The sequence below is a fragment of the Tachyglossus aculeatus genome, chromosome 6 (genome assembly GCF_015852505.1).
Source record: "Tachyglossus aculeatus isolate mTacAcu1 chromosome 6, mTacAcu1.pri, whole genome shotgun sequence".
NCBI classification, from domain to species: Eukaryota; Metazoa; Chordata; class Mammalia; order Monotremata; family Tachyglossidae; genus Tachyglossus; species Tachyglossus aculeatus.
Genome location: NC_052071.1, coordinates 34239991 through 34267705, shown reverse-complemented (window position 1 = coordinate 34267705; position 27715 = coordinate 34239991). Strand labels below are relative to the sequence as shown.

The 27715-nt window shown below is 43.1% G+C and overlaps 1 protein-coding gene across 1 annotated transcript in view; it reads right to left on the bottom strand.

Annotated features, from left to right (window-relative positions):
• FRMD7 (FERM domain containing 7) overlaps nucleotides 1–27115 on the bottom strand; it is a 34878-nt gene extending 7763 nt beyond the window's left edge. Inside the window, exons 1-8 of the mRNA XM_038748362.1 lie at nucleotides 27026–27115; nucleotides 12616–12720; nucleotides 8681–8723; nucleotides 7021–7099; nucleotides 4657–4754; nucleotides 1654–1768; nucleotides 1327–1474; nucleotides 59–154 (exon numbers count right to left, since the gene is read on the bottom strand). Of these exons, the coding sequence (XP_038604290.1) occupies nucleotides 59–154; nucleotides 1327–1474; nucleotides 1654–1768; nucleotides 4657–4754; nucleotides 7021–7099; nucleotides 8681–8723; nucleotides 12616–12720; nucleotides 27026–27082 (741 nt within the window). The 5' untranslated portion in view covers nucleotides 27083–27115. The remainder of the gene's footprint in view (nucleotides 1–58; nucleotides 155–1326; nucleotides 1475–1653; nucleotides 1769–4656; nucleotides 4755–7020; nucleotides 7100–8680; nucleotides 8724–12615; nucleotides 12721–27025) is intronic.
• Nucleotides 27116–27715: the final 600 nt, after the last annotated feature.

Here is a 27715-nt window from a genome sequence, read left to right as displayed (position 1 = left end):
GCAACTCAGCAATCATGAATTGAACTGAAGAGAAGGGATCCGGTTATAAGGTACTTACTGAGATGTGTGCATGGAGTTTGATTAGAAAATGTTTTCTTTTAAAGCTCAGTTTGCGGATTTTAGCCCAGTTGAAAGTGTTGATCTTAGTATTCCCCTGTAATGAAACAAAGCATTGTCAACAATGGTGAAACATTAAAGCCTGTGCAATAAGGCAGTTGGCTAATGAATCGGCATTTTCGTTCCTGTGTTTGTGGGACAAAAGGCTTGTGACCTCCCCCTCCCCCCTGCAAACACACACACCTGCTATAATAATGTCACATACTTGTACATTATCCTACTAAGACTCACAACTGATGGTTCTTTTTTCTGTGATATTGTCTTCACTTGACTGTAACCATCCATTGGCCTTTAAACTCTGAAAAGTTTGGCAATTCAGAAATTTGTAGTGCCAGGTTTACAGGAAATAGAAGTATGTATTTACTCGAACTAGGCAGTCCTATGTAATTGCTGAGAAATTAGATGGCTATTTTAGCCCTGAAGATTATATGGTAACTAGGGTAAAGGTTTTTGTTTTCTGAAAAGTGGGAAACCATAATTCCCGGAGACACACAACATCACTAGAAACTCCTCTGGGGGATTTGTGTCACTCAGGGTTTTGAGAAATATGCTACAGTAAGCCAATGGCACATTCTGAGAGGACAGTGTCTCCTTCCTCACCCTTTAAGCTCCCTGCCAGCATATTCGCCCCTTTGTCTTTTGTTTGGGGCACTGGTCAGGAACCAATTGCTTACTAACTCCTATGGAACTGGGTTGAGGCCCAGAATGGAGAAGCAACTATGTTGAGAAGCAGCATGGCCTAGTGGATAGAGCATGTGCTTGGGCCAGAAAAACCTGGGTTCTAAACCCCACTCTGCCACTCATCTGCTGTGTGGCCTTGGGCAAGTCACTTCACTTCTCTGTGCCTCAGTTACCTTATCTGTAAAGTGGGGATTAAGACTGTGAACCCCATGTGGGACAGGGACTGTGCCCAACCCAATTTGCTTATATCCATGCCAGTGCCTAGTACACTGCCTGGCACACAGTAAGTGCTTAATACATTAATAGTAATAATTATTATTATATGGTTTACACTTCTCGGAAACAAAGCATTAAGCACTGTCATGGTAGAGAAGAAAACGTGTGCATCTTTAAATTACCGACCAAAAAAAATGGCCTCATCTCTCTGGGTGGTGGAAAGGAAAATTGAATTCTGGTGTGAGTGAAAGCCAACATACACCACCACAAGGCACCAAACTCCAAAGACTTTTAAAAGGGAAACAAGATTACCCGAAGCACCAAAACGCCCATGTGGGCTACAGCCAAATTAATCTGGGTCCCTTCTCCATCACTAGCAGGGTGGGGCCGAATCCCATACATCTCTAGCCTCCTTGCCACGTCCAACAGTTGCACCTCAGAGTCTGCCGGGCTCCTTCCCCTGCAAACGGAAGAGATTTGTCAGTGGCTGTGATGTCAGTAGAAGGACAAATCTAGTCTTAAAAACCCTGGCCCTGTGTGTATAAGGACAAGGGAAGGATGCCACTTCACTGCAACTTACTGGCTTTATCTTCAAAGACTACCTCTGTCAAATCTGAAGGCAGGAATTAAAGTACTTACATGTGCTTTTGATGAAAGTCCATTATCTTGTTATCTAAACATTCCTGGTTAGGTAAATACTGATTCTGTTCCAGGTGCTTCCGATCTGTTTCTTCATGAAAATCTCCCAACTCCGCTGCAAATGGAAAAGGAGAGAGGCACATTGGCAGTTGCTAGGGGAGAGTGAGCTGTTCTGCTGATAAAGGCATAACACGGCTACATATCCAGGAAGCACTAGACAGCCAAAGCTGAGCACATGCTTATTTTTAAATCAATGTGTATGCTTCACTCTTCAGTACCCGTTTTTTCCCCCAGGCATGTGAAGGTCAGTGCTTTTGTTTGACCTTTATTATTTTGAGATTTTTTTTCTTTCTATCATTTAATCATATTTCTCTCTTGGCTCTGCTCCCCCCGACCTCACCTCCTTTTTCTGTCTCCTCTCTCTAGGCCCTTGTCTATAATCCTATGAAAGAAGAGATCAATTATGACCTAAAAATACTGTTGAAATCCCTCTAGACTGTATGCTCGTTGTGGGCAAGAAATATGTCTAACAACTCTGTTATACTGTACTCTCCCAAGCACTTAGTACAATTCTCTGCACACAGTAAGTGCTCAAATACGATCAACTGACTGATCCCAGTTCATTACACCCCAGATTCGGATGCAGCACCTATAAGGCAGAGAGGTCAAATTTATAGCAAAAAAACCCTGCAGGGAGCTTGAATTACTGATGTCATCAGGAAATGACTTTGAACAAGATTCCACTATAATGACTCCACTATAATATACAGCACATCTTATCCTGCACAGAGGCTCACAATCCAAGTTGCCTCCAGGGAAATCTGAGAAAGTCTGACTGAAGGAGCCACTAGGGAGTGCTGAAACACTTTACAGAGAACAACATCACTTAGTACTCACAGCCCTGGAGGCTGAGGAGAAGTTGGTGAGAAGCATATTTTCTAAGAAAATGGGTTGGGATGAGGGTGCATAAGGGAAAGAGAGCTGGGGGGGAACAGAGGAGGGAGAGAGGGATGAGAGAGGCACTATAAGAAGCAGCCTGGCCTAGAGGAAAGAGTCCGGGCCTGGGAGGAGGGTGGGGAAATCAGTGGACCTGGATTCTAATCCTGCCTTTGCCACTTGTTTGCTGTGTGACCTTGGGCAGGTTATTTAACTTCTTTGTGCCTCAGTTACCTTATCTGTAAAATGGGGACTAAGACTGTGAGCCCCCTGTGGGACTTGGACTGTGTCCAACCTGGTTAACGCATATCTACTCCAGTGCTTATTACAGTGCCTGGCTCAGAGTAAACACTTAATGAATACCATAAAAAAGAGGGTGGGGGGGGGGAGAAAAAGGAAAGGGGGGGAAGAGACAAGGGAAAATGGGGGGTAGAGGGGATGTGAATATGTAGGCAACAGCTATACATAGTCACACACTACCTACACACAAACACAAGCTACTAGAAGCAGCAGGACCTTAGGGGAAAGAGCCTACACCTGGGAGGCAGAGGGCCTGGGTTCAAATCCTAGCTCTACCACTGGCCTGCTGTGTTACCATGGAGAAGTCACTTAACTTTTTAGTGTCTCAGTTTCCTCATCTGTACAATGGGGATTAAATATCTGTTCTCCCTCTCCCTTAGACTGTGAGTTCCATGTGGGACAGGAACTGGGGCCAATTCAATTGTCTTGTATCTACCTAGTGCTTAGTACAGTGCTTGGCACATAGTGAAAGCTTCAAAAAAACACCACAGTCATAATTACTCTCACGGAAGGTAGATGTGGCAGAGAGGCTGGCAGCAGAGCACCACCATTAGCATACAGCAACAGAGAGAAAGGGGCAGCTGTGACCAATGCCACCTCCATGTTCCCTCCACGTTCATCACTGCCACTGCAGACACTTCGGCTTCTGCTGTGACTTCATTTCCACTATGGCTGCAGGCTGTTCCCAGCCACATGGAAAGTGGTGGAAGCAGCAAAAATAGTGTCTGTAGCAGTAAGGAAGATGGGGGTAGAGGTGGTTGTGGCTTATCTCTTGCTGCTATGTGCTACCTTTGCCACTATAATTATGGTTTGTATAGCTGATACTGCCACCCTGCTCAAGAAAAGCACTTTTAGCGATCCCACCAACCATATTATGGGTGTCAGGATGACAGCCCCAAATATATGACCACACTTTCAATGTATTAGTTTTGGGCCCTTTACACAAAGGGTCTCCTCTCCCCTAATGATGATGATAATAATAATAATGGTATTTTTTATTAAGTGCTTACCATGTTCTAAGCTCTGAGGTAGATGCAAGTAATCAGGTTGTCCCACATGGGACTCACAGTCTTAATCCCCATTTTACAGATGAGGTAATAGGCACAGAGAAATAAAGTGGCTTGCCCAAGGTCACATAGTAGACAAGTGACGGAACCGGGATTATGCAATGTGAACTGCAGAAACAGTTTTTCGGTAACAAAATTCACCTTAGAAGCTACATCTGATTCCCTCTGTTTTTTGAATTAATATTTGCATTCAAAATCTCAAAAAAAAATCAATCTGGTAAATCCTTTTGTTTCTCATTTTAGGCTTTATAAATAAATGAATCTAACTCTCCATTGCTTTCTGACTGTGTCCAACCTGAACTAACTTATATCTACCCCTGCACTTAGAACAGTGCTTGGCACATAGTAAGTGCTTAAATGAAGATTTAGATGATTTCATTCAAAATTCTATATGCAAAAAAGTGGGGCTTTCTCACTGCAAAACTAAGGGGATGGGACAATGATTTTTATATGTTATATATATAGTATGAAAAAACCAGAATGTTTCCTTCACAAATATTTAATATTAGCTTACAAGACTAACACATTTGAAAATGTGATTGAAAACGTGGGGTGAACAAATATCTTGTACAAACATTTTTTTAAAACTACACTTTAAATAATAATGATGGTATTTGTTAAGCGCTTACTATGTGCCAAGAACTGTTCTAAGTGCTGGAAGGAAATGCCTAGGTGCTTATTTTTCTTTCTCTATACTTACATTGTAAAATATGGGACACCAGCAATGCCATACAGTTGTCACTGCAGGGAAGCCTCCCTAGGGCCAGATCTTTTTTGATTTGAAGGGTGAAAAGATACCTGCAAAGTAAAGAGGTAAATGTTTTTTTCCAAAAAGTAGGAAGCCTTTTCCCCCCTCCCCATAGAACAAACTTTCAGACCAGTAGTGAGCTCCCAGAGAATTCTGGTGGGCTGCTACCTGGATTCAACTGTGCCTGTCCACCCAGGCATTAGCTCGAGCAATGCTTCATCATCATCAATCGTATTTATTGAGCGCTTTCTATGTGCAGAGCACTGTACTAAGCGCTTGCCCCAGTCGTGGCTCTGGGAACTGGGGGGTTACACAGCTGCAGCTGCTTCTGCTGCTATGTCAACACTGGTTCCTCTCCTTGGGAATTGCAAGGATAAAGAGTGCTGAAGAATGGGAAAAAGTTTGGTAATGCCTTTTCAGGGAGATGGTTATATCTGCCAGGAGGGTAGTTACAAGGAAGAAAGCAGTGAGAGAAGCAGCGCTGGCAAGTGGAAAGAGCACAGGCCTGAGTCAGGGGTCCTGGGTTCTAATCCCAGCTCTATATTTGTCTGCTATGTGACCTTAAGCAAGTCACAACTTCTTTGTGACTCAGTTACCTGATCTGTAAAATGGGGATTAAGACCGTGAACTCAATGTGGGACATGGACTGTGTCCAATCTGATTATCTTGTATCTACCCCAGTACTCAGTACCGTGCCCAACACATGCTACGTGTGCTTAACAAATACCACTTAATAAAAGCAGTACGTGAGTTGGGTCGGGGGGGAGTGGGGAAGAGGGATTATATGCTCAGCTGCAGCACTGCTCTCTAGCCCAAAGAGTGACATTGAAGATGAGAAAGGGTGAGGAAGCCACTCCCTCCACACTTCCTGGCCAGCAACCTACTCAGAGAGAAGAAATGAAGGGAACGAGGAAGAGACTGTAAGAAAAATGGAAGCCCATAGAACAGGGCATTAGTCACAAATTGATCTGGGAGAAAGATTTCATGAGTCAGATCTCACACACAGAACTCAAAATATGTCAGAATGTGAGCAGCACAGGAACCAGAAGCTCAGAACAGCCACCAATTCACTTGTTCTCTCAAAAAGTACAGAGAATTCTTGGACAGATATATAACCGCAGCCCTGAGATTTGGTTGGAATCTATGCTGTCAGGAGGACATATGGAGTTTTTAAGGAGAAAATAGTAACTTCACATCTCTCACCAAAGCCCTTCCTTTCATTTTCCACAATCTGAATTTAGAGACAGCCAGCTTAGTGAGATAATAACGGCATTTTTTAAACGCTTACTATGTGTCAGGTACTGTTCTAAGTGCTGGGGTGGATACAAGATAATTGGGTTGGATACAGTCCCTGTCTCACATGGGGCTCACAGTATTAATCCCCACTTTACAGATGAGGTAACAGGCACAGAGAAGTGAAGCAACTTGCCCAAGGTCATGCAGCAGACACGTGGTGGAGCAGGAATTAGAACCCAGACCCTTCTGACTCCCATGTCCGTGATCAATCCATTAGGCCACAGCCAGTTTATTCAAGTTTTCCTTTTCAGAGTTTAGAACCCCTGGGATCGGGGTTTCAAAAGTCCAGTGCTTCAGACAAGAAGCCAGTCCGTTGTTCACATATGCGACTGAGTGGAGCCCAGCCCTCAGCACAGAGCCAGCTGCCTTACTTTGCAATCCATAAGAAAGTGGGCACTGAGTTTTCATCATGAGATAATATTTGGTGGGAACAGAGCTATGATGGGCATGCCATCCCCAACACCCAGGGCTTAGAAGAGCAAAGGAAGGATTGTAGGGGTGAATTTTAATTTTTCTTAGGGTCTCAAGGAAAGAAAAATTCTGTTTTGGTAACTCCCAGTTTCTGAGGGTAATAAGGAAGCATTCTGCAGAAAGCAGTTTGGTCAGCTAGTACTATCAAGTGCCCAAGTATAAGATGTAATATTTTGGCTCTCTGAGCTGGAATTTACATGAAAATCAACCATGTATCTGTGAATATCATATCAACTTAAAAAATGATTAATATCTTACCTCTAAAACTGGGCTAGTGCCCACTCCCCCGAACCACCTCCCCTCCAACCTCCCATTTTAATGCCCATGGAAGTCTGCCCAGCCCCGCACAGCCTTTCCAGAACACTTCCAGTGAAATTTAAGGTCCCCTAGGAAGAAGTCAATTGATGGGAGGCAGGGGGTGGGGATTTCTGTTCAGTCCTAGAGGTGCTTCAGTCTAAGGCTAATACCAGTGTGCCTTTTAAGGTGGATGACATTTTCCACCTTCATAGTGCAAAGGAAGGTCACAGATTCCAGGTGAAAGTACAGTACCTGGTGAGTTCTTCTCTCAGATGTCCAGGATCCACTGGGAAAAATTTCACCATAAATTGGAAAATAATCTCCTTAGGATCTTAAAACACAACATACTTATAAGTTTGACTTAAATGCCCATCAAGAACATTAACAAATCTTTACAGATTCTGCTTTCCTGAAGAGTAAATTACTTTTCCCATTTCCAATTTCACTTGTAGCAAAACTACAAGAAACTGCAGTGACTGATGCTGGTTTTGCTGCCTTGGCCACTGACGGTAAAAGACAGTGACTTTTGTTATTGTTTCTACTAGCTGTCTAGTGTCAAAAGATATCTGAGATTAAGTGAGCTTGTAAAGAGCTCTTCTGATTCGGATGTCATTTCACAGTGATAACAATACTCTCATCAATAGATATTCAGCATTAAATTCAATTAAGGTCCTTACACTCAGAATTTCTTCTCCATGTTGGAATATAAACGTCTTAACTCATTTTCCTTTTAACAACATACCCATTTTTTGCATGTTGACTTAAAAGTCCAGTGTACAGGCATTTTGCTTAACTTGTATGTTTGTCAGGTTCTTTTTTGGGATTTTTTTTTTTTTTTTTTTTTTTTACACAAAAGAGAGTGCTTGCGATGCATTAATCTTTTCAACCACCCCCTCACCCATAAATAGGATTTCCCCATCAGCTGGGCCATTGTACAAGACTAGCACACCTCAGATTGAAAACATGAGGTGAGCAAAGATCTTGTACAGACATTTTTTAAAGCTACATTTTAAAGGAAACGCTTAAGTACTTATTTTTCTTTCTCTATACTTACATTGTAAAACATGGGACACCAAAATTGCCATACAGTTGTCACTGCAGGGAAGCCTCCCTTAGGGCCAGATCTCTTTTGATTTGAAGGGTGACTTCATACATAAACACATGCACACACACATAATCCAGTGAATTCAACCATAATTAGCAATATTCATCACACTCTCCAGTAAGATAAATAGTTGGCTCAAGTTTTTACATTTAAATGTCCCAATGCATTCATTATTCCTGAAAACTGCCTTTGGATTCCAGATTTCATACAGTATTTTAGTTCCTTAAAATTAACTGGCTACTACTGATTTGAGTTTTGCTATCCACTGGCTACTATTGATTTGACAGTAATACTGACAGATCACATATCGGTTCTCTTCAGAAGAACTTTGTGAATTTTTAGAAGAAAATTTGGGACATAAATAAGCAGGGAACACACTCTGGAAATTATTTAGCATCCCTAAAAGTGTCCTGGCTTCTGATTTCACCTCAGAAAGTAGTGTGTCATTGTCAGACATCTGAGACTGGAGAAAACCCCAACCTCTTCATGGCTGAGGACAGTCGGGATTCCAGCTAGTCCTGCCAATATCAGATCACTGGAATATATTACAGTCTGCTCCATGACCTTACCTCTCCAGGGCTCCAACTGGGAGCCCTTTGGGATGAGGGTGGCCTCATCACCCCTTCTTAGTGTCACTGTAATCAATCACAAGGTCTAGCCCAAACCAGCTTCATGAGGTTTGAAGCCAAGATGCCACATGAAAATGTCTTTCTTACAGGTTCAGAATGAGAGCTTTTTATAAAATGATTGTTAACAGAATCTTTTCAAAACATGAGCAGATTGTTTAGCTACTTTTTCCACACTTACTTTTAACTTGCTTTGTGATGGGTTTTAGAAGTTCCAACCAAACCTGTAATGAAAGTGAAAAAACTGGTAGAACACGGCACAAAATGGAACATGTTGCACAATCATGGATCAGAAAATGACTGTGCAGAGATCGCTGGAGCTTGTGAAAAGTGAGTTGTGGGGCATTTCCCCAAAGGCAGCCCATATTTACCAGCCCTGTGCTGTTTCCCTTCCTCACCCAGGGTTGAGTTTTCACATTTGTGAGCCCACTCTTCTAGACTGTGAGCCCACTGTTGGGTAGGGACTGTCTCTATATGTTGCCAACTTGTACTTCCCAAGCGCTTAGTATGGTGCTCTGCACACAGTAAGCGTTCAATAAATATGATTGATTGATTGATTGATTTGTGGTTCTGACTGGGGGCCCTGACTTTGGGAAGGCTAAGGAGGCAGTCCCACACTAGAGCTGGGCCTCTGGAGATGGGACCAGGGTTTCCTCCCCAGAGTACTCTGGGTAAAGTGGGCAGTTATGGTTAGCCCACCCCAGACTTTGGCACTGGGGGAAATGCAGCCTGAACCCGGGGCTTCCTCAACTCTGGCTCACCTCCCCCTCCTCCCTGGTCCTTTGAGGGGACAAGAGTCCAGTGGTGGACCTGAGGTGAGTCTATACTGGGTGGGGGCTGTCCCTGTGTGTCTCTGTGTCTGGCTCCTCTTCTTGGCCCATCCTGTTTCTTCCCCTCTCTTTTCCTGACCTGTCTCTGGCTGTGGTCTCTGGGGTTCTCTGCTGTAGCTCTGGGGATCCCTGACTGCAACTCTGGCTGCCCTTTTCACCTCCCTGTCTTCTGAAAACCCCATCCCCTTGCAGCATTGCCCCTTGGAAGCCCTCTTGCTCAAAATGGAAACTTGGCATCTGTGCATCTCGGAGGGCCAGGGAATGATTTTGGCCACTGACTCCTTGTTGTGAGTGTCCCCAGGGCACTTTGAAGATCTGGGGAGAGAGGTTTTGCCCTCTAGAATTGCAGCCACTTCTGCACCAAGCAGCTCCTCCCTAACTCAGCCCACAGATATACTCCTAGCTCCCAAGATGCTACCATTCTTGAGAAGCAGTGTGGCTCAGTGGAAAAGCATGGGTTTGGGGGTCATGGGTTCTAATCCTGACTCTGCCTTTTTTCAGCTGTGTGACTTTGGGCACGTCACTACTTCTCTGTGCCTCAGTTACCTCACCTGTAAAATGGGGATCAAGACTGTAAGCCCCATGTGGGACAACCTGATTACCTTGTATCAGGCCCACTCCCCCACCCCAGAGGTTAGAACAGTGCCTGGCATATATGAGCACTTACTAAATAGCATAAAAAATGTGTTGGTGTGGAGAAGCTGCTGGGTGTTCCTGTGGCTGGCAGGCCAGAGCAACTGGGAGAAAGTGGTTCCCTTGGTGCTGGGCTGGAATTTGCCTACTCCTGGCCCTGGGCCCTTTTCTTCTTTCCTCCACTGTTTTAATTTGCCTCTGTTATGTTATTTCCTTATCTCAGAATTATACCAGGCTCTTTAAACATTGATCAATTATTAAAGGATTTGTGGAACCTACCCTCCTATGACCAGGCCAAGATCAGATGACAATCAATAGTATTGATTGAGCCCTTACTAGACTAAGAGAATACAACAGAGTTAGTAGGTGCAATCCCGTGCCCTCAGGGAGCTAAACTACCTCCAACTAGCTACTGGGCATTTCCCAAGAGTTTTTCCAGAAAGAGTAAAGGGAAATAAATAGAAGAGGGAAAGAGGATGGAAGGGAAAGGTAAAGGAGAGGAAAGGAAGGGGAGGGAAAGGGAAAGGGGTTGCAGGGATTGGTAACACTGTGAATGATCCCTCTGACAGAGACCAGCTGAAGCTTAGCAGCCACCTATCACTTCTGCTCCTAGCTCCTTGCACCCCTAGAAAAGTGCCTGTTACCACCCAGACCTGGGCTGGGCCTGAGGTCCTCTGATATGATCCTTCAGAGACCCAGGAAAAACTTGGGTGAACTCAAGTTTTTGGGGTCGTAAACAAAGGAACCCACCACTTTTGCTGGAAATGAAGAGAATCAGGGAGAGATGAATGGGCAAACCAGATCTGACTTGTTACCACCCTCGCCAGCCCACTCCAGACAAGCAACTAAAACAAAAGAAACCCAGCCAAGGAGGCACCTTTGACAGAATGGTTTGTGAGGCCACTCTGTTCCGAGAGCGTATCATGAGAGAATGTTGTTCCTGGACTGTGGAAATTTCTCCTGGCTGTAGCTCTGTTGACAGGAGAGGGGGTCCCTGTGGGATGTGCTCTAATTTCCAGCAAGACTGCCAGACTGGACAGTCCAGTGCGCCCTTTGGTACACGCACAGCAGCTGCGGCAACACTGGGACCCTTTGACTCCGGTCATAAGCAAATCACTTTCCAAACTGCTACTGCGCTCACCCAAGAAAAATAAAATAATTTCTTATTATTAAATCCCACCTTGACTACTGCATCAGCCTCCTCACTGACCTCCCTGTCTCCTGTCTCTCCCAACTCCAGTCCGCACTTCACTCTGTTGTCTGGGTCATTTTTCTAAAAAAAAAAGTTCAGTCCACATCTGACAAGAACTGCCAGTGGTTTTTCATCCACTTCCCCATCAAACAAAAATGCCTCACCATTGGCTTTAAAACACTCAATCAGCTTGGCTACCTTACCTTGCTGATAGCCATATAACCCAGCCAGCATGCTTCGCTCACCTAACAGCAACCACTGTACCGCAATCTCATCCCTCTCACCACCAACCCTTCTCCCATGTCCCTGGAACTCCCTCCCACTTTGTACATGACAGACCACCACCCTTCCCACCTTCATAAGCCTTATTATTATTATTGTTAATAATAATACTGATAATGGCATTTGTTAAGCGCTTACTATGTGCCAAGCATTGTTTTAAGTGCTGGGGTAGATTAAAAGGTTATCAGGTTGTCCCACGTGGGTTCACAGTCTTAATCCCCATTTTACAGATGAGGTAACTGAGGCACAGAGAAGTTAAGTGACTTGCCCATGGTCACACAGCAGACAAGTGGTGGAGCCAGAATTGGAACCCATGACCTTCTGACTCCCAGGCCTGTGCTCTATCCACTACACCATGCCGCTTCTATAATTATATTTGTTAAGCACTTAGTATGTGCCAAGCACTGTTCTAGACACTGGGGTAGATACAAGGTATTCAGGTTGTCCCACGTGGGGCTCATAGTCTTAATCCCCATTTTACAAATGAGGTAACTGAGGCACAGAGAAGTTAAGTAACTTGCCCAAAGTCACACAGCTGATAAGTGGTGGAGCCGGTATTAAAACCCACAACCTCTGACTCCAAGCCCATGCTCTTTCCACTATGCCACGCTGCTTCTCGGATGAGATGTGATTTTACCTAAAGCCCTCATTTACCCTATTCCCTCTCCCTTCTAGATTATCTATGCATTTGGATCTGTACTCTTCTAGCACTTGATAACCACACCCTCACAACACTTAACGTACTTAACGTATTTTAATGTCTGTCTCCACCTCTAGCCTCTAAGCTCCTTGTGAGCAGAGAACATGTCAACCAACTCTGTTGTACTGCACTCCCAAGCACTTAGTACAGTGCTCTGCATACAGTAAGAGCATAAATATCACCGATTGACAGTGATCCAGTTAAAGATTCTCTGAGAAAAGTTCCATTTCTCCTGTTGGCTATGGTGCTGACTGATTGATCCACTATGACCAGTGTACAGGTATTGATGGGAAAATTGCCTATATTGTGCATTACCCTACAGGGTCCATGTCTAATTTTCACCTGTGTACTCAGGGTTCAGTACAGTGCTCTGCACACAGTGAGCACTTAATAAATACTACTACCACCACCAAACCCAGATTGGCCTTGGTACTCGGGAACATTTTAGGCACAAAACCTTTCATGTGAAATCCACTTACATTATTTCCAGAATGACTTCGGAATTCCAACCCAAAATATTCCTTCTCAATGAGGTTGAGGTGGCTGCAACTCAGGTTAAACAAGCCCTTTCCAGATGACTTTTGCTATACCAGGATAAGATGAACAGAGAGTGTTTCGTTATAAAACATTCCTCTCAGTGAAAATCTCTTCAATTACTTGCAACGCAGGATTCAGGAGGAAGCCAGTACTCATTCAATAAGATATCTTTTCTTGTTGCTTCGTGTCATATCTCAAAGCTGCTATTTGGGTATTGTCAGCAGGTTTTTTAAATAGGTTGTCATCTCATATTTCTCAGCACTCCTAAACAATGTCACAATAACCACTTACAGAAAGTTCTACCCATCTTGAGGGAGTGGATTGTGTTTAAAATTGAGCCGCCACCCCCACCGCCGCCCCAAGCAAGTCTGGAGAAGGGGGACCCCTACTAGGATCTCCTACTGCCTCTAAGAACATCTCCAAAGAACTCTCTGTATTCTAAAAAAGTACAACCATTTTTCTGGGCTAGCTCTATCCAATGAGGGAAAACAGGGGATTGCCTAGGCTGTGGTGTGATTTGTTCACTGGCCTCTTTTTTTTTTTTCCTACTTCCGCTTCCCGCTTCATGGTCCAACCACCTTCCACACTCCTTCCCACCAAGCCAGGCCCAATTTTTCCTTATAAAGTCCAGGCATTATGAGTACAAAACAGCACTGTCTCTATTTCTTGTCCTTTCCCGATACACAGAGTACCCCGAGGAGCTTTGAATATAAATTCTCATAGCCCAGTTCTCCCATGGAAGACTCCCGCCTTTATATGACCCACTCTCTAAAGCCCTGGGGAACTCTACTTGGAGTAATAGGATGGGAAAATTGAGCGGCGCAGAGTCTCGCTTTTAAGAAACAAAGCATCTGAAAATCTCTATGTCCTTAAAAGGGAACTCCAGGGTTATGGGTTCTGTTTTCTGCTTTGATAGGCAGAAAATGAAATTGTTCTGATGAGCTGGTGTGTGGAAATAGTGGGGGCATGGAAGCAGGGCTGGCAGGGCTCTGGGAGAGTCTCCTAGCCCTCCAGACCACATCCACACCAGCCCCAGCAGGTGATGATCATCCTTGTCTTGAAAGAGCTAGGGAGAAGATGATTCCACTATTTCCCTCTGAACCTGAAAATTTCTCTCCTCTCTCTAGCCTTAAATCCCTCAGGCTGTAGTGCAGTCTAATTCTATCTTTCTGGACACAGTGTACATCTAATGCAGCAGGGCACCCACCTCAGAATTATATCACTTTGCAGATCAAAAGATGCTTTTTGATTCACACTTGGGCCAGGTGAATAATCCAGACTTCTTTAACCTTCCTTAGATTGTGCGCCCCGCCCCACCCAGGACCGTATGTCCTTGCTGTGAATGCTTAGTACAGTGCTCTGCACACAGTAAGTGCTTAATACTATTACTACTGCTTTCCTCAAAGCTCACAGTATTGTCCAATCAATGGCATTTATTGAGCACTTACTGTGTAGAGAGAACTGTACTAAACCCATGGGAAAGAATTTCAGTGTTACATCACTGCCACTTTGATTTTTAGGTCTTGCTCTGCTGCCATTTCCCTCTTCGTATTTCTGCAGTTACTTCCCAGGTACATTACCCTGCATCTGTCGCTACCTTCCTCCCCCTGGCCCAGAGCACTTTTCCCCACTGTCAGAAACCAGACTTGCTTGTGATTACCCACTCAATCATCCATGAAAGTCCCTTGTTCAAAAACCTCTTGGTGACACACATTTGTTGTTACCACAACAATCTTCAACATTACACAGCACATCTTCTCACAATAAAGGAGGGAAGGCCACAGAACCAGGCAACTAGGGGTTCACACAAATTCCATCACTGAAAGTAACAATTAGGTTTTAATAAACACCCAGTTCATCTTATCCTCCATTTCCATTTAGAGAAATCAGAGAGAATAAAGCCATTTGTTTAGAAAGTACTGTGAAATCTTTGGAGAAAAGCTTTCAGTAACATCAAAGAACTGGGACTTTTAGTCCTGAGTATCTTCTGGGATGGATAATGGGGCAAATGCTAATGGCTTTGTTGTTTTATAGTTTTAAAATGTTAAATATTTTCAAGGCACTGCAAGATAGGATACATTTTAAAACCATCACGAGCATCCTTTACTGAAGGCCTATGTGAACAGCACTGCACTAAGTCTTGAGGAGCTTACTACCTACTGGGGAAGAAAAGTTCAGCTGTGTAATAAATGAATACACCTAAAAAATGCAGTCTGAGCTATCCATGAATAAATTCCCTGGGGAAAAGCCAAATCTCTGCACACTAAAGGGAAGAGGAAATCAAACCTACTTAATTCGGCGAAGGAGAATTTTCTGGGGTTTGCCACTGGTGAAAATGGAACTGCTCAGAATAAAGACTAACAGGTAGCAACAGCTAATTGTAAAATACAGTCATCTTCAGACTGAGCAGTCTATAGCTTCTGGCTTAGCACAAAGTGTTGTTTAACACATCAACGAACAAGGAATAATTAGAAAGCCAACCAGTTTTCTCCCCCAGAGCCTTAATGTCAGAGTTGCAGACCCTTGAGAGAACAAGTTAATTTTGCACTGCAACTCAAAATGGAGGGTTAAGATTAAGACTTTCATGTTCCCCTTTAAACCCTAAATGATTTGCTGAAAAATGCTGCTATGCATATGGATGGCTAAAAGTTGTTCAAGTTTAGCCACACTGAAGGCCTGTCCTGCCAGAACAGAGACACATGCCATTCAGGGATTAAACTTGCTATCGGGGGGCATATATGGTAACCTGGGGAGGGGAGGAGAGAGATGGAAGGCATTTTTGGTGCCCTACCACTTGCCATTCCATGCTCCACATTCCCCAATGCCACTGCCCATTTGAAAGATCTGGCAAATGAAGGCAGGAGGAGGGGAGGTGGAGACTGGGTTGAGGAAGGGGCCACAACTACAGAACAAAGTGGAGAACACAAATTGCAGCTAGTTCCCCCAGGGCAGTTCCACCATTCCTGAAGAGTAAACATCATTCTTTGCAGGGGGGTGGGGGTGGTTGTTTCATTTCAAGATGAAGAGGCGCTAATTTGTCCCAATGTTACAGGCCTCGAGCACTTGGGGGGCATCCAATAGAAGGAAAGAAGTGGGTGTCCACCTGGAAGGGGTTTTCGCTCTGTTGCGATGCCCATCCTGGAGGGTCTACAGGCCAAGACTGAACGAGGCCATTATTCCAGAGCTCTACCCAGGAACTCTAAGGTTGTTGGAAAGCCATAGCTATTCATGGTAATGTGTATGTGTTAAAAACTAATAGCCATCCTTTGCCACTCACAGAGAGGTTGAAATTACCACTCCTCTAAGCTAAAACTGTTGAAAACGACAATATAATAACAGCATTCTCAACACAGGGCTCCCAAGTCTTGGCACAATTACTAGATACTCTGGGTAATTAAAACAATAATAACTGCCTGCTTCCACAGTGGAATGCTCTACCATTGAATGCATTTGTGCATGATGTTATCGCTATTAGCTGTTTTGCACAAAGCTTGGTACCTAAATAACTTTCGGTCAAATAGAAATTTCCAATTCTGATGAGAGACTTGTCAGTCAGTACTTATCGTGCCCTGATGGAGGACAGAGCGTTCGACTAGACACTATGTACTACATCCAAGGCAAGACATGAACTAGCCTCTTGGAGTTTAGGAAAAAAATGCATATATCACCCTAAACACACAAGCGCTTAGTACAGTGCTCTGCACACAGTAAGCACTCAATAAATATGATGATAATAATAATAATGTGCATGTGTACACAGAGAGATGAGAAGAAATGAGACTGTATGAAAAAACCTCTCCAAGATTCCTTCCTGGTGTTCACACCTACCCCCTTCCCCTCCCCATAGCACTTGTGTATATTTGTACTTATTTATTACTCTACTTATTTTGTTAATGATGCATATATATCTATAACTCTACTTATCTATTATGATGGTATTGACACTTGTCTACCTGTTTTGTTTTGTTGTCTGTCTCCCCCTTCTAGATTGTGAGCCGGTTGTTGGGTAGGGACTGTCTCTGTTGCAGAATTGTACTTTCCAAGCGTTTAGTACAGTGCTCTGCACAAAGTATGGGCTCAAGAAAATATGATTGAATGAATGAATGAATGACCACTATAATTGAGATATTTGTTATGTGCCAAGCACTTTCCTAAGCACCAGGGAAGATGCAATACAATTGGATCTGTCCCAGTCTCTGCCTATATGCAGCTCACAGAGAAGACAACAGACATAAATTGAGGAATATAAGGTCCCCTACTTAAGAGGGGACTACAGAAAAAAGGGAAATATGAGTAAGTGTGCAGGCAGACCAGGAAAAAGTTCAGGGCTGCCACATTTTATGGGGTCCACCCCAGTGAGAGCTGCTCAGTCAGAGACAGGATCAACAGAATGTGACCTGCTATCCTGCTTTAGTTGGGGTGGTCACGATTCTTCGGGGTTCCTTTTGGCCTCAGGAAAAATGTAAATTCCCCAATCTCTGTCTTGGCTACCATCAGATTAAAAATAATTGTGGTACTTAAGTGCTTACTCAGTGCTGGGGTGGATACAAACAAATCGGATTGGACACAGACCCTGTTCCACTGAGGCTCACAGTCTCAATCCCCATTTTACAGATGAGGTAACAGACCCAGAGAAGTGACTTGCTCAAGGTCACACAGCAGAGTCAGGATTAGAACCCATGACCTTCTGATTCCCAGGCCCGGGCTCTGTCATTTCTGCATTGCTCTGGTCCATCCTGGGGCTGGGCATGACAGGGGCTTTTCCCAACACCCAAAACTCCCTCCCAGACATGACCCCAGAAGAGGCCAAAACAGCCTCTTAAAAGGAGCCGGAATGACCACTAAGGCTGCTACTGCTCCTGCCTGGGTGATGCTGTGAGCAGGGAATGTGTCTGTTATAGTGGTATATTGTACTCTCCCAAGTGTTTAGCACAGTGCTCTGCATGCAGTAAGTGCTCAAAAAATATGATTGACTGGCTGACTGATGATGGCAGTGACTGCAGGCACTTCAGCTCCCCAGGCTCATCTGTGATCAAAGCTGCCACTAGTGCCAAAGTCAACTAGGAGCCAAGCCACTGACCCTTAGTGCTGGCAACAGATGACACAGCAATGAAGGGTAAAATACCTTCAAGACACCACTCTCCCTGCTGCCCTTTCCCTTCTGCCATCATCCCTTCCCCCCCAATCCTTCTTCCCTTCTTTCTGGTTCCCCTCTTGCCCCTGGTCCCTTTTAAACCTTGTCCTGGTCCCACAAATTCTGGCCACGTTACTCAAGGCTTCACATGGGCTTACTGCAAGGTCAAGGGTGTTAGGAAGGGAGGGATGGGAGGAGGAGGAAGACAGGAATGGAACTATTCCACCAACAGGGAAATCTACTCCCTAAAGCCCCTGGGCCCTTTGAATCAAGCCCGGGACCAGGCCCACGCCACCCAATACTGTCCCATTTGACTGTCCAGAGCCTCCAAAGCCCTGCCAACCCAGCCAGTGGCTCTCCTGGATACTTAAATGCCCAGAGCTTCCAAAGTCGCCTGCATGCAGTCAGTTTATATTTAACACATATGGAAAAATCTAATGCCCAGAACATGGTACTGTACCAAGGACGGAGGAACAGAACCTTTGACCTTGTTTAGGAGGGTTGGGCAATGGGAAAATGAGGTGGGAATGGGATAAACCATTAATAATCTGCACTGGAAGATTGTCTCAAGGTAAGAAGCAGACTGTGTCCAACCTGATAACCTTGTTTCTAACCCAGCACTTAGTACAGTGCCTGACACATAAGAAGCACCTAAATACTGTAAAAAACCCAACCCTGACTTTCCAATTATTTGCATCCCCCACATCTTACCTCCTTCCCTTCCCCACAGCACCTGTATATATGTATATATGTTTGTACATATTTATTACTCTATTTATTTATTTATTTTACTTGTGCATATCTATTCTACTTATTTTATTTTGTTAGTATCTTTGGTTTTGTTCTCTGTCTCCCCCTTTTAGACTGTGAGCCCACTGTTGGGTAGGGACTGTCTCTATATGTTGCCAATTTGTACTTCCCAAGCACTTAGTACAGTGCTCTGCACATAGTAAGTGCTCAATAAATACGATTGATGATGATGATGATTTGCACATCTAAAAGGCTAGTTGTTTCAATACCTTTCCCCTTCAATTATTTTGGCAGAATTATCTGTGGAGCAGGATCTGGAAGGCTGACTCAGTTGCTATTTTAAAATCAAATGCAGAAGCTTTTCTCCTCCCTGAATGTCTCGGGTTTGACATTTGTTCACCTCCACTTACTTGAGCTCTAACTCTGGTTCTTGAATTCAGAAATGAACACTCAGATATATTTGGACATCAAAGGATCAGTGCCATAAAAGTAGCTAGGCTGGTTATTAAAGATATGCCCTCTCCTTGAGCACCATCACGGCAAATAGGATAAGCCAAGCACTCACAGTTCCCAGACATTCCCTTCTGGCAGGCAAGAGGCTCAGAATTCTCAGGATGGGGCACAGAGAGAAGGGGCTATGGACTGGCTAGTCCCAGCCAGTCTGCTCAAACTGTACACTGAATTGTTGATTTTTAAGGCAGACCATGAAATCTACCTCCTCAAATCAGTCTGTCCAGGTGGACTGTTCTGGGTAACTGCTTTTTATTTCTATGGATCACTAGAACTGCTTGTCAATTGCTTTATCTTTCAAAGGGCTACTGCATTTAGGCACAGAGTTTTTTTAGGTGGCTTAAAATCTCAACTGAATGGAACAGTTGTATTTTGGTTTGAAGCTGCCGCTGCCGACACTAAGACTGCACCCATGAATGTGAGCTTTTGAGAATCTCTTGCACACTTGATAGTTTGCTCATGGACAAACAGTTCTGTGCCTTTTCTGGCCCCTTGACATTCAGGGTGAGCAATGCTCAGACATCAGTACTTGGGCAGGGAAAAATATTCCCCACTGCAATAAGAAGCAAATGGCAACAAAGGCTGCTTTAGGAAGGAGAAATGGTTGGCCTCAGGGACTGGGCTTTCCTGGCCATCTTTCCCATTTTGGAATGATCCACTCTAAATTCATTTGGCCTGATAATAGATGGAGATTTTTCATGGCGATTACAATGAAACTTCATCAACAGGATGAGTTTTATTTGATCATTTACAGTTTTCTGAATTTGAAAATCTAAATTTGAAGATTTTTATTTTACTTTCAAGATTCTTGAAAAGTAAATTTAGTCATCATGAGAGTCTTAAGAAACTGAAGCTGGGGGACTGAAATCTGACAGAGATATCCCATGCACGATGCATTACCATTTGAGTTTTCCATGCCCAAAACAGCAACCTCACCTGGACATATTCTCTTCACATCTCCTTTATTTAGATCTGGGAGGTGAAGCGGAGATGGCAGGATAGAGGCAAAGGGCAGATACAGAGATGAAGGGGTAGATACACCACTCTATGGAGCACTAATTGCAGCTTCTGTACAACAGCTGCACTTAGCAAGAGCAGTTTTTCCCTCCCACGCAATCCTCCACCTACACTTCTATCCCATCTTCACTTCACCTCACTCATCAGAAGGGCACTGCAACATGTGCAATACAAGTGTGCTTTTATGCCCACACATCTCCTCTCCAAATGGAGTAATTTAAACTCCAGAAAGGTCAAGGTGCTATTCAGCCAAAGGGTATTTGATCCTAAAGTATTGGAATAATCAAAAACCATAGAGGTTACACAGTTCTGGATCAAGTTTGCTGAATTTAGATGTTCTATCAATTAGCAGAACTGTGTCATTTCTATGTTTCAGGATTGTGCATTCTCAAGGAAAGAGAATGGAAAATAAGCAGTCATTTTACTTATATACTGAAGCACAAATGAAAGAGGAAAAATACGCAACCTTAAAGTCCAAACCCTGAAATTGTTTTCAATAGAGTTCAGAGAAGTTTTTTCACTTCCAAAGGTATGAATTTTGCAAATGTTACAACTGAATGCAGGACAGAAAGTACCAGAAACATATTTATCAATGATAATAATACTTGCATTTGTTAAGCACGCACTTAGTGACAAGCACTGTAATAAGCACTGGGAACAAGACAAGACAATCAGGTTGCACACAGCCCTTCCCTATGTGAGGCTCATAGTCTGAAGGGAAGGGAGAACATGTATTGAGTCCCTATTTCACAGATGAGGAAACTGAGAAATTAAATGACTTGCCATGGTTACATAGCAGGCAAGTGGTATAGCCAGAATTAAATGTCACGCATCCTGACTCCCAGTTCCCTTTTTGATTCTTAATTCTCAAAAATCTTACAACGATGGGTGCATTATAGGCCTGGAATATTTGAAATTTAAAGCAAAACTGTTGGGAAAAGGGACAACTGTTTCAAACACATTTAATGGGTAGCAGGCACCAGAGCGGCCACACAGACAGTGCTCCTCACCGCAATTCATTCCTACATACATAGCCCTCCCAGCTCAAGTGTCACCCAGAATGTTTAGTGAGATGAAAGCTTTAGCAAAAGGCAGTGATTAGTCATTTCTGCTGTATTAGTCAAAGAAATCCTAGGTGTTACTTTATCAATAAACAGATTTTGGATCCACTAAAATTAATGGCCAGTTTGGGAGAGAGAGAGCAAACAGAGCAGTCCCTTAGATTGTGAGCTCCAGGTGGGATAAGGACTCTATCTGATTTCATTATATTATAGCTGCTTAGCATAGTGATTTGCACACCTAATATCATAATTATTATTAATAGTGGTGAAGTACAGTGGGAGGTCATACAAACAGCACAAAGGAGTGCCTGAGAAAGTTGTCCAGGCAGAAATAAACTGAAATCCACAGCAAATTGCTGGTCTCAGAGACCGATAATCAAGAGTAACAGTGCTGCCTGAAGGAGTGGTATTTGGAACACCTAGCTGCTGGGTTTTCAATGTGATTTGGGAATCCAAATGAATCATACTCTTGGCTGTGATTGCCAAGGGCCTCATTAGCACCAAAGCAAGGAACGCAAAAAGCTTTTTCTGAATAGGAGATCATCTCCACCCTCCTGAACACTTGCAGGAAGGAAAAATACAAATGCAATTTTTTAAATCCCTAAATGGAGGCAGTAGATTGGAAGACAGTTAAAAAACAATGGGGGAGAGAAGTTAAGTACTAGCGAAGCTTAGATAGGGAAAAGTGAAGACAACCCATTTCTCCCCTGAGATACCTTTAGATGATTTCTCAGAGTAAGACTGGATGAAAAGCTACCTCTTGGCAGGAATAACCAGGAGAGGAAGAAAACTAGGCAGGGGGCAAAAAGGTCAGGGATAAGGAAATTGTTTTTTCAGGTGGCCCATTAAAAATATTTATTAGTGCTGATCATCAATTTTCCTTGACTTTATTGCATAGCATTGCCTTTGAGTCTAGATAATGAGTTAGTCTGAAAATGAGAATGGGCTTTCTAGATAAATTTCCTTGCCATCTTGCTGCTTGAATCACTTAGTGTAAACTTGATAAAATTGCTGAGGTTTAAAATGGCAAGAAACATTATTTCAATTGGCCAGTAGAATAGATAACATTTCATGTTTTCAATCAAAAGCACTGATTGAGCACTTGTGGCAGAGTACTAGTCTAAGTACAAGTGAATTAGTAGACCTTATCCCTGCCCTCAGAGAACTTATAGTCTGGTGTGGGAGATGGACACTAAAATGAATTACTGATTAGGAGGAAGAGAGTATAAAGATACATACATCAACACAATGGCCAGTTGTATGAATACAACTGAATAGTTGGTATGGAAATGTTGAGGTGGATGACAGAGGGATATTACCTGGAGTGAACAGAAATGAATAGGGAAAGGCTTCTTGAGGGAGGTGTGATTTTAAAAGGGCTTTGAAAATTACAAGAGCCATGGTCTTGCAGATTTGAGGGGAGAGGAAATTCCAAGAAGGAAAAAGAGGTCCAAGGCAGAAGAAAAGAGAAGAGAACAAGGAATAGTGAGTAAACGAGCATGAGAGGAATGAAGAATGTGAACTGGGGTGTAGTGAGAGAAGAGAGTGGATAAGCAGGAAGGAGACTGATGATTGAGTCCCTTAACTGCAATGGTCGGGGCCTTCTGCTTGATGCAGAGAGGAATGGTCAACCACTGAAAAATTTTGAGGCATGGGGTATATAAAGCAGTTTTAGAAAAATGATCCAGGCAGCACAGTGAAGAAGGGGTTGGAGAAGGAAAAGACTGGTGGCAGAGAAGTCAACGAGGAGACTGAAGCCCTTGTCAAGCCACAGTATTACAAATATCCCTGGCAGACATTGGGATGGAGAAGAATGAGTGGACTAGGAAATGTTTGGAGGGAAAAACCCATAGGATTTAGGGGCAGACAATATACGGATTGAAGGAGACGGAGGACTCAGGGATAATGTCATGGTTGCAGGATTCTGAGGTGGTGGGGAGGAATGTGGTGTCAATGGTGATGGGGAAACTGAAGCAGGAGAGGGGATTTGGGAGTCTCACATTTATTCCTGCCTTCAGGACATCTCTACTTTCTCCCAACAACTCATGTTTAACATGTCCCAAACTGAGCTGCTCATCTTTCCACCCAAACCCTGTCCTTCCCAATCTTTCCTATCATGTAAACACCACCACCACCACCGTCGGTCTTAAGCCAGTTACCTTGGCATTATCTTCAAATAACCTCTCATTCAACTCACACATCCAATCTGTCAAATAATCCTGTCAGTTCTACCTTCACAACATCTCCAGAACCCACCTTTCTTCTCTTTCCAAACTGCTACCATTCTGATCTAAGCACTTATTTCCCACCTTGACTACTTCATCAGCCTCCCTCCTTCCCGCCTCTGGAAACCATTCAGTGCATATCTTCCCACTCCTCAAAAACCTCCAATGGTTGTCCATCTACTGCTGCATCAAAACAAAACTCCTTACCTTTTTTATGGTATCCGTTAAGGGTTTACTATGTACCAAGCACTGCACTAAGCACTTGGGGTAGATATAAAGTAATCAGGTTGGACACACTATATGTCCACATAGGGCTTACAGTCTTAATCCCCATTTTACAGATGAGGTAACTGCGGTGCAGAGAAGTTAAGTGGCTTGCCCAAGGTCACACAGCAGATGTGGCAGAGCCTGGGTTCTAATCTAATCAGAACCCAGGTCATCCTGACTCCAGGCCCATGCTCTATCCACTATAAACTCATTATGGAAAGGGAATGTGTCTGCTAATTATTTTGCACTGTACTCTCCCAGGTGCTTAGTACAGTGTTCTGCACATACTAAATGCTCATTAAATACTATTGATTGATTAGGCTACGCTGTTTCTCTCCTACCTAACCTCACTGATTTCCTCCCACACCCTTATCTGCACATCCTCTAACACCAACTCTCTGTACCTTGATCTCATCTACCCTGCCAACCCCTTGCCCACGTTCTCCTTTGGGCCTGGAACTGTCTTCCCCGCATATCCAACAGCCCACCAGTCTCTCCACCTCCAACACCCTCCAAAATCACATCTCCTCCAAAAAGTCTTCCCGTACAAAGCCCTTTAGTTTCCCTTATTCACCCTCCCCTCTGTGTTAACTAAGTTTTTGGCTTGTGTGCCCTTTAAGCATTTTGATACCCTAGTCCCACAGTATTTATGTACATATTCTTATACTCTAGTATTTCCCCTATCCATAATCTATTTTAATGTCTGTCTCCCTCTGTAGACTGTAAGCACTTCTGGGGCAAAGGATAGTGTCTACCAACTCTGTTGTGTTGTACTTTCCCAAGTGCATATTACAGTCCTCGATGCACAGTAAATGAATACCACTATTGATTGAACAACAAAAGTTAAGTTTTGGACATACTGAGTTTGATGTGCTGGTGGGACATCAATGAAGAGATGACCTGGAAGCAGGAGGAAATGCGAGATTGTTGAGGAGATGAGAAGTCTGGGCAAGCTAGATTTGGGAATCATCCAACTATTCTCAAGCAAGCCCTCTTGAATAAGCCACACTGTAGCTATAAATATTTGGGTCAGACACTGCCTAAGGAACACAGTCTTGTCAGGGTAGGTTGTTTTGGGGTTGCCTTCCTGAGGGATACTTCAGAATCTTGAAGTCTTTAAAAAAAGCAGGACCTGACTGGGATGGTTTAGGTATGGCACTATCTGAAGGTAGGGTGATGGACTCGATGACCCTTAAAAATCTTTCCAGGGTACTTCACTTCAATGAGGACAGGCCCAACTAACCTAAGGAAGTGTCAGTGACAAGTCAGTAAATGAGGGACAGGCAGCTTCTCTCCTTTCAAGCCCCTAACCCTGGCTCCACGCTGCCTTACAGGGGAGCAGCAGTGTCACCTAGAACATCTCGACCTTCCTTCCACTTCTTCCAGTCCCCCAGCCTCTTACCAGTGCCCCACTGTAGTCTTATGGGGAAAACGCCCAGAATGTATGGGAGTTTGAAAGTGCTCTGGACTGCTGAGGTCAACGATTCTGTCTTTGCACAATACACTTTTCCCAAGGCTAAAATGTTCTGCTGCTCAGCCCGATGAAGACCTTGCTACCAACATGGGGAATATACAGTACCCAGCCCACCCTCATCCCTGCCACCCCCACCGACCCATCCCCATGTAGCATGCCTGATGAGAGGTTGAGAGTCACAGAAGGGAGTAAGAATGTAGTGAGGGAGAATAAGGGGGAAGAGAGGGGACAAAATTAACAAAATTAACTCTGGCAGGCAGTGGCTCCAGCAGCCATGGGATTATGGTGGTCACAAACCTAGGCAGCACCTTTCCCAACAGCAGTGCTGTTGATAGATGGGACAGTGGGGACAAGAAAGGCACAACCTGATTCTACAGAAGGAAAAATTCTCACTATTAGTTGACATCATTATTACTACTTACAGTCGCAACCCCCCACAAAACTGATACCTTAACACATGAATGGCAGAGTAACAGATTTTTCATACTCTAAAACAAAATGCATTTGAAATGTTACAAAGAAAAAACTGACTTTCATCCACAACGTACATGACTGCAAGTCTGTTGGAATTTAAGAAACTAAACTGACCTCACTGTTAGGTCACAGCAACCTCCTCTATTAACTGTGGCTGGACTGCAAAGGTACCTCCAGAAAAGCTTTTTTTCAGCCACTCAACATTAAAGAACCATCTCTGGCTTGCTTGAAAAATCTATTCAGAACTCAGCTTAAAGCAACCCCTTGTTAATGTACAGTTCACTCCACATTTATTGTAGCTATATAACATCAAATGGACCAAATGCCCAAAAGCGTTTTAAATACATTTCCATGACAGAGACTAGGAAATAGCTAGTCTTTTAATGGTAACTTTTTGCTACAAAAACAAATCATTCAAGCCTACAGTTCTACAAATGTCTTTTCCTTTAAAAGGAAAAAAAAACCTAGTTGGTGAAACAGCTATAGTGAGATAGAAAAATCACATGTCCACTCATATTAAAATGAAAATTTTTTTTAAAAGTTATCGGTGCCCCTTTGAGTCCTTCACTTAGAAACCAAGTACTTTCAGATCATCCCTTCAAGTGAATTCACAAAAGAACCTTCTTACATTAGAAAATAATTTTATTTTTATTCTGTGATGTGACTATCAGAGAAACTTGAATTCTGGCTCAAGCAGCCCCTTATAACTTAAAATTCTCTAAAATATTACTAAAATAGAAAAGTGAAATTTGTACATAAAAATATTGGGATATAAACACTATTTTAGTGAAACAAATGCATTCTACTGTGTTTCAATTTTACTGTCCAACATACATAAAGCAATTATCTGGTACTTAGAAATGACATGTCAAGCTCCGAAGGGAGGTAGGCACTAAATGCATTTAAAAAAATATTTTCCTTTATTATTTTCTATTAAATGGATTTCTAAAATATTCCGTGTTTCATATTCTTCTTTCTCTTCCTATTTTGTTTTTTTAAAGAAAATGTATACGGGTTATCCCCTTTTCATCTTTCCTAGTTAAGGGCTTCTCCTCTGAAGGAATGTGGCCAGACACACCAGCTTCAACAAATATCCTACAAGTTATTCACTTGTCCAAAAAGCACAGACACTGCCAAGTAAATCATACTCCTGTTTCTTCCCCTTTCCATTTAAAAATTACAGTGAGAGTAATCATTATTTTCTTTTTTGAGACAAGGGAACATCTCATCTGATGGAAGCTTTACACATTAGCAATCACATCAATCCTACAAGAGGCAGAATTTGGTATTTACTCTAGGTTTCTGTTCCTTCTTGAAGCTGAAAACTACATTTCTCCTTTATGCTTCTTAAAGAGAGAGTACATAACATTACAGGCTAATGGAATCCTTACACATAACCCCTTTTTAATAAGAAATAATGGTGAAGTGAATTCCACTTACGTCAACCACAAAAATCTTCTGGGAATCATCCAAAAACTGGACCTTCAGATGCAGCATTTTTGATTATGCGGCCAGATTGCCAGCAAGTACAGCCGTCTTAGGAATACGCAGAATGCAACGGGAATAGAGGCTTCAGTTGGCTTTCACACATAATTTCACTCTCAGCTGGATGAAGCTCAATTAAATAGTAGATTCACAGGACAGTTTTGTTTGGCTGGAACTCTGTAAAACAAGGAACTCAATAACTAGAAATAACCACAATTTATCTGAAATCTTGGTAATTGTGTTTCCAAATCTTCAACCACAATAGACTTTTTTGGGTGCTACTTGGATCCCGTTTTTTTTATAGGGCTTCTGAATAGCTCCTTTCTTTTCACTTACTAGCAACCTTGAAGAAACTGAGATGAAATATGGATATTGACAGTAGGTGCTATAGAGCCCATAAATGGACCAGACCACCATTCTCCCTGAAGCTCAAACATATCTAATTCATTTTCAAAACTATGACCCTTTTAATTTTGAAAGGTGGAAGAAAACTACACTGCATCCTATTGTTAAATTAGACACAGAAAAGAGCTGAAAATAATAATAATAACAGTGATGACAGTATTTGCGAAGCGCTTACTATGTGCACCTCTACCACGTTAGGAAAAAGTAGAGTAATAAAATTACACTTATCAAGAGACTCCG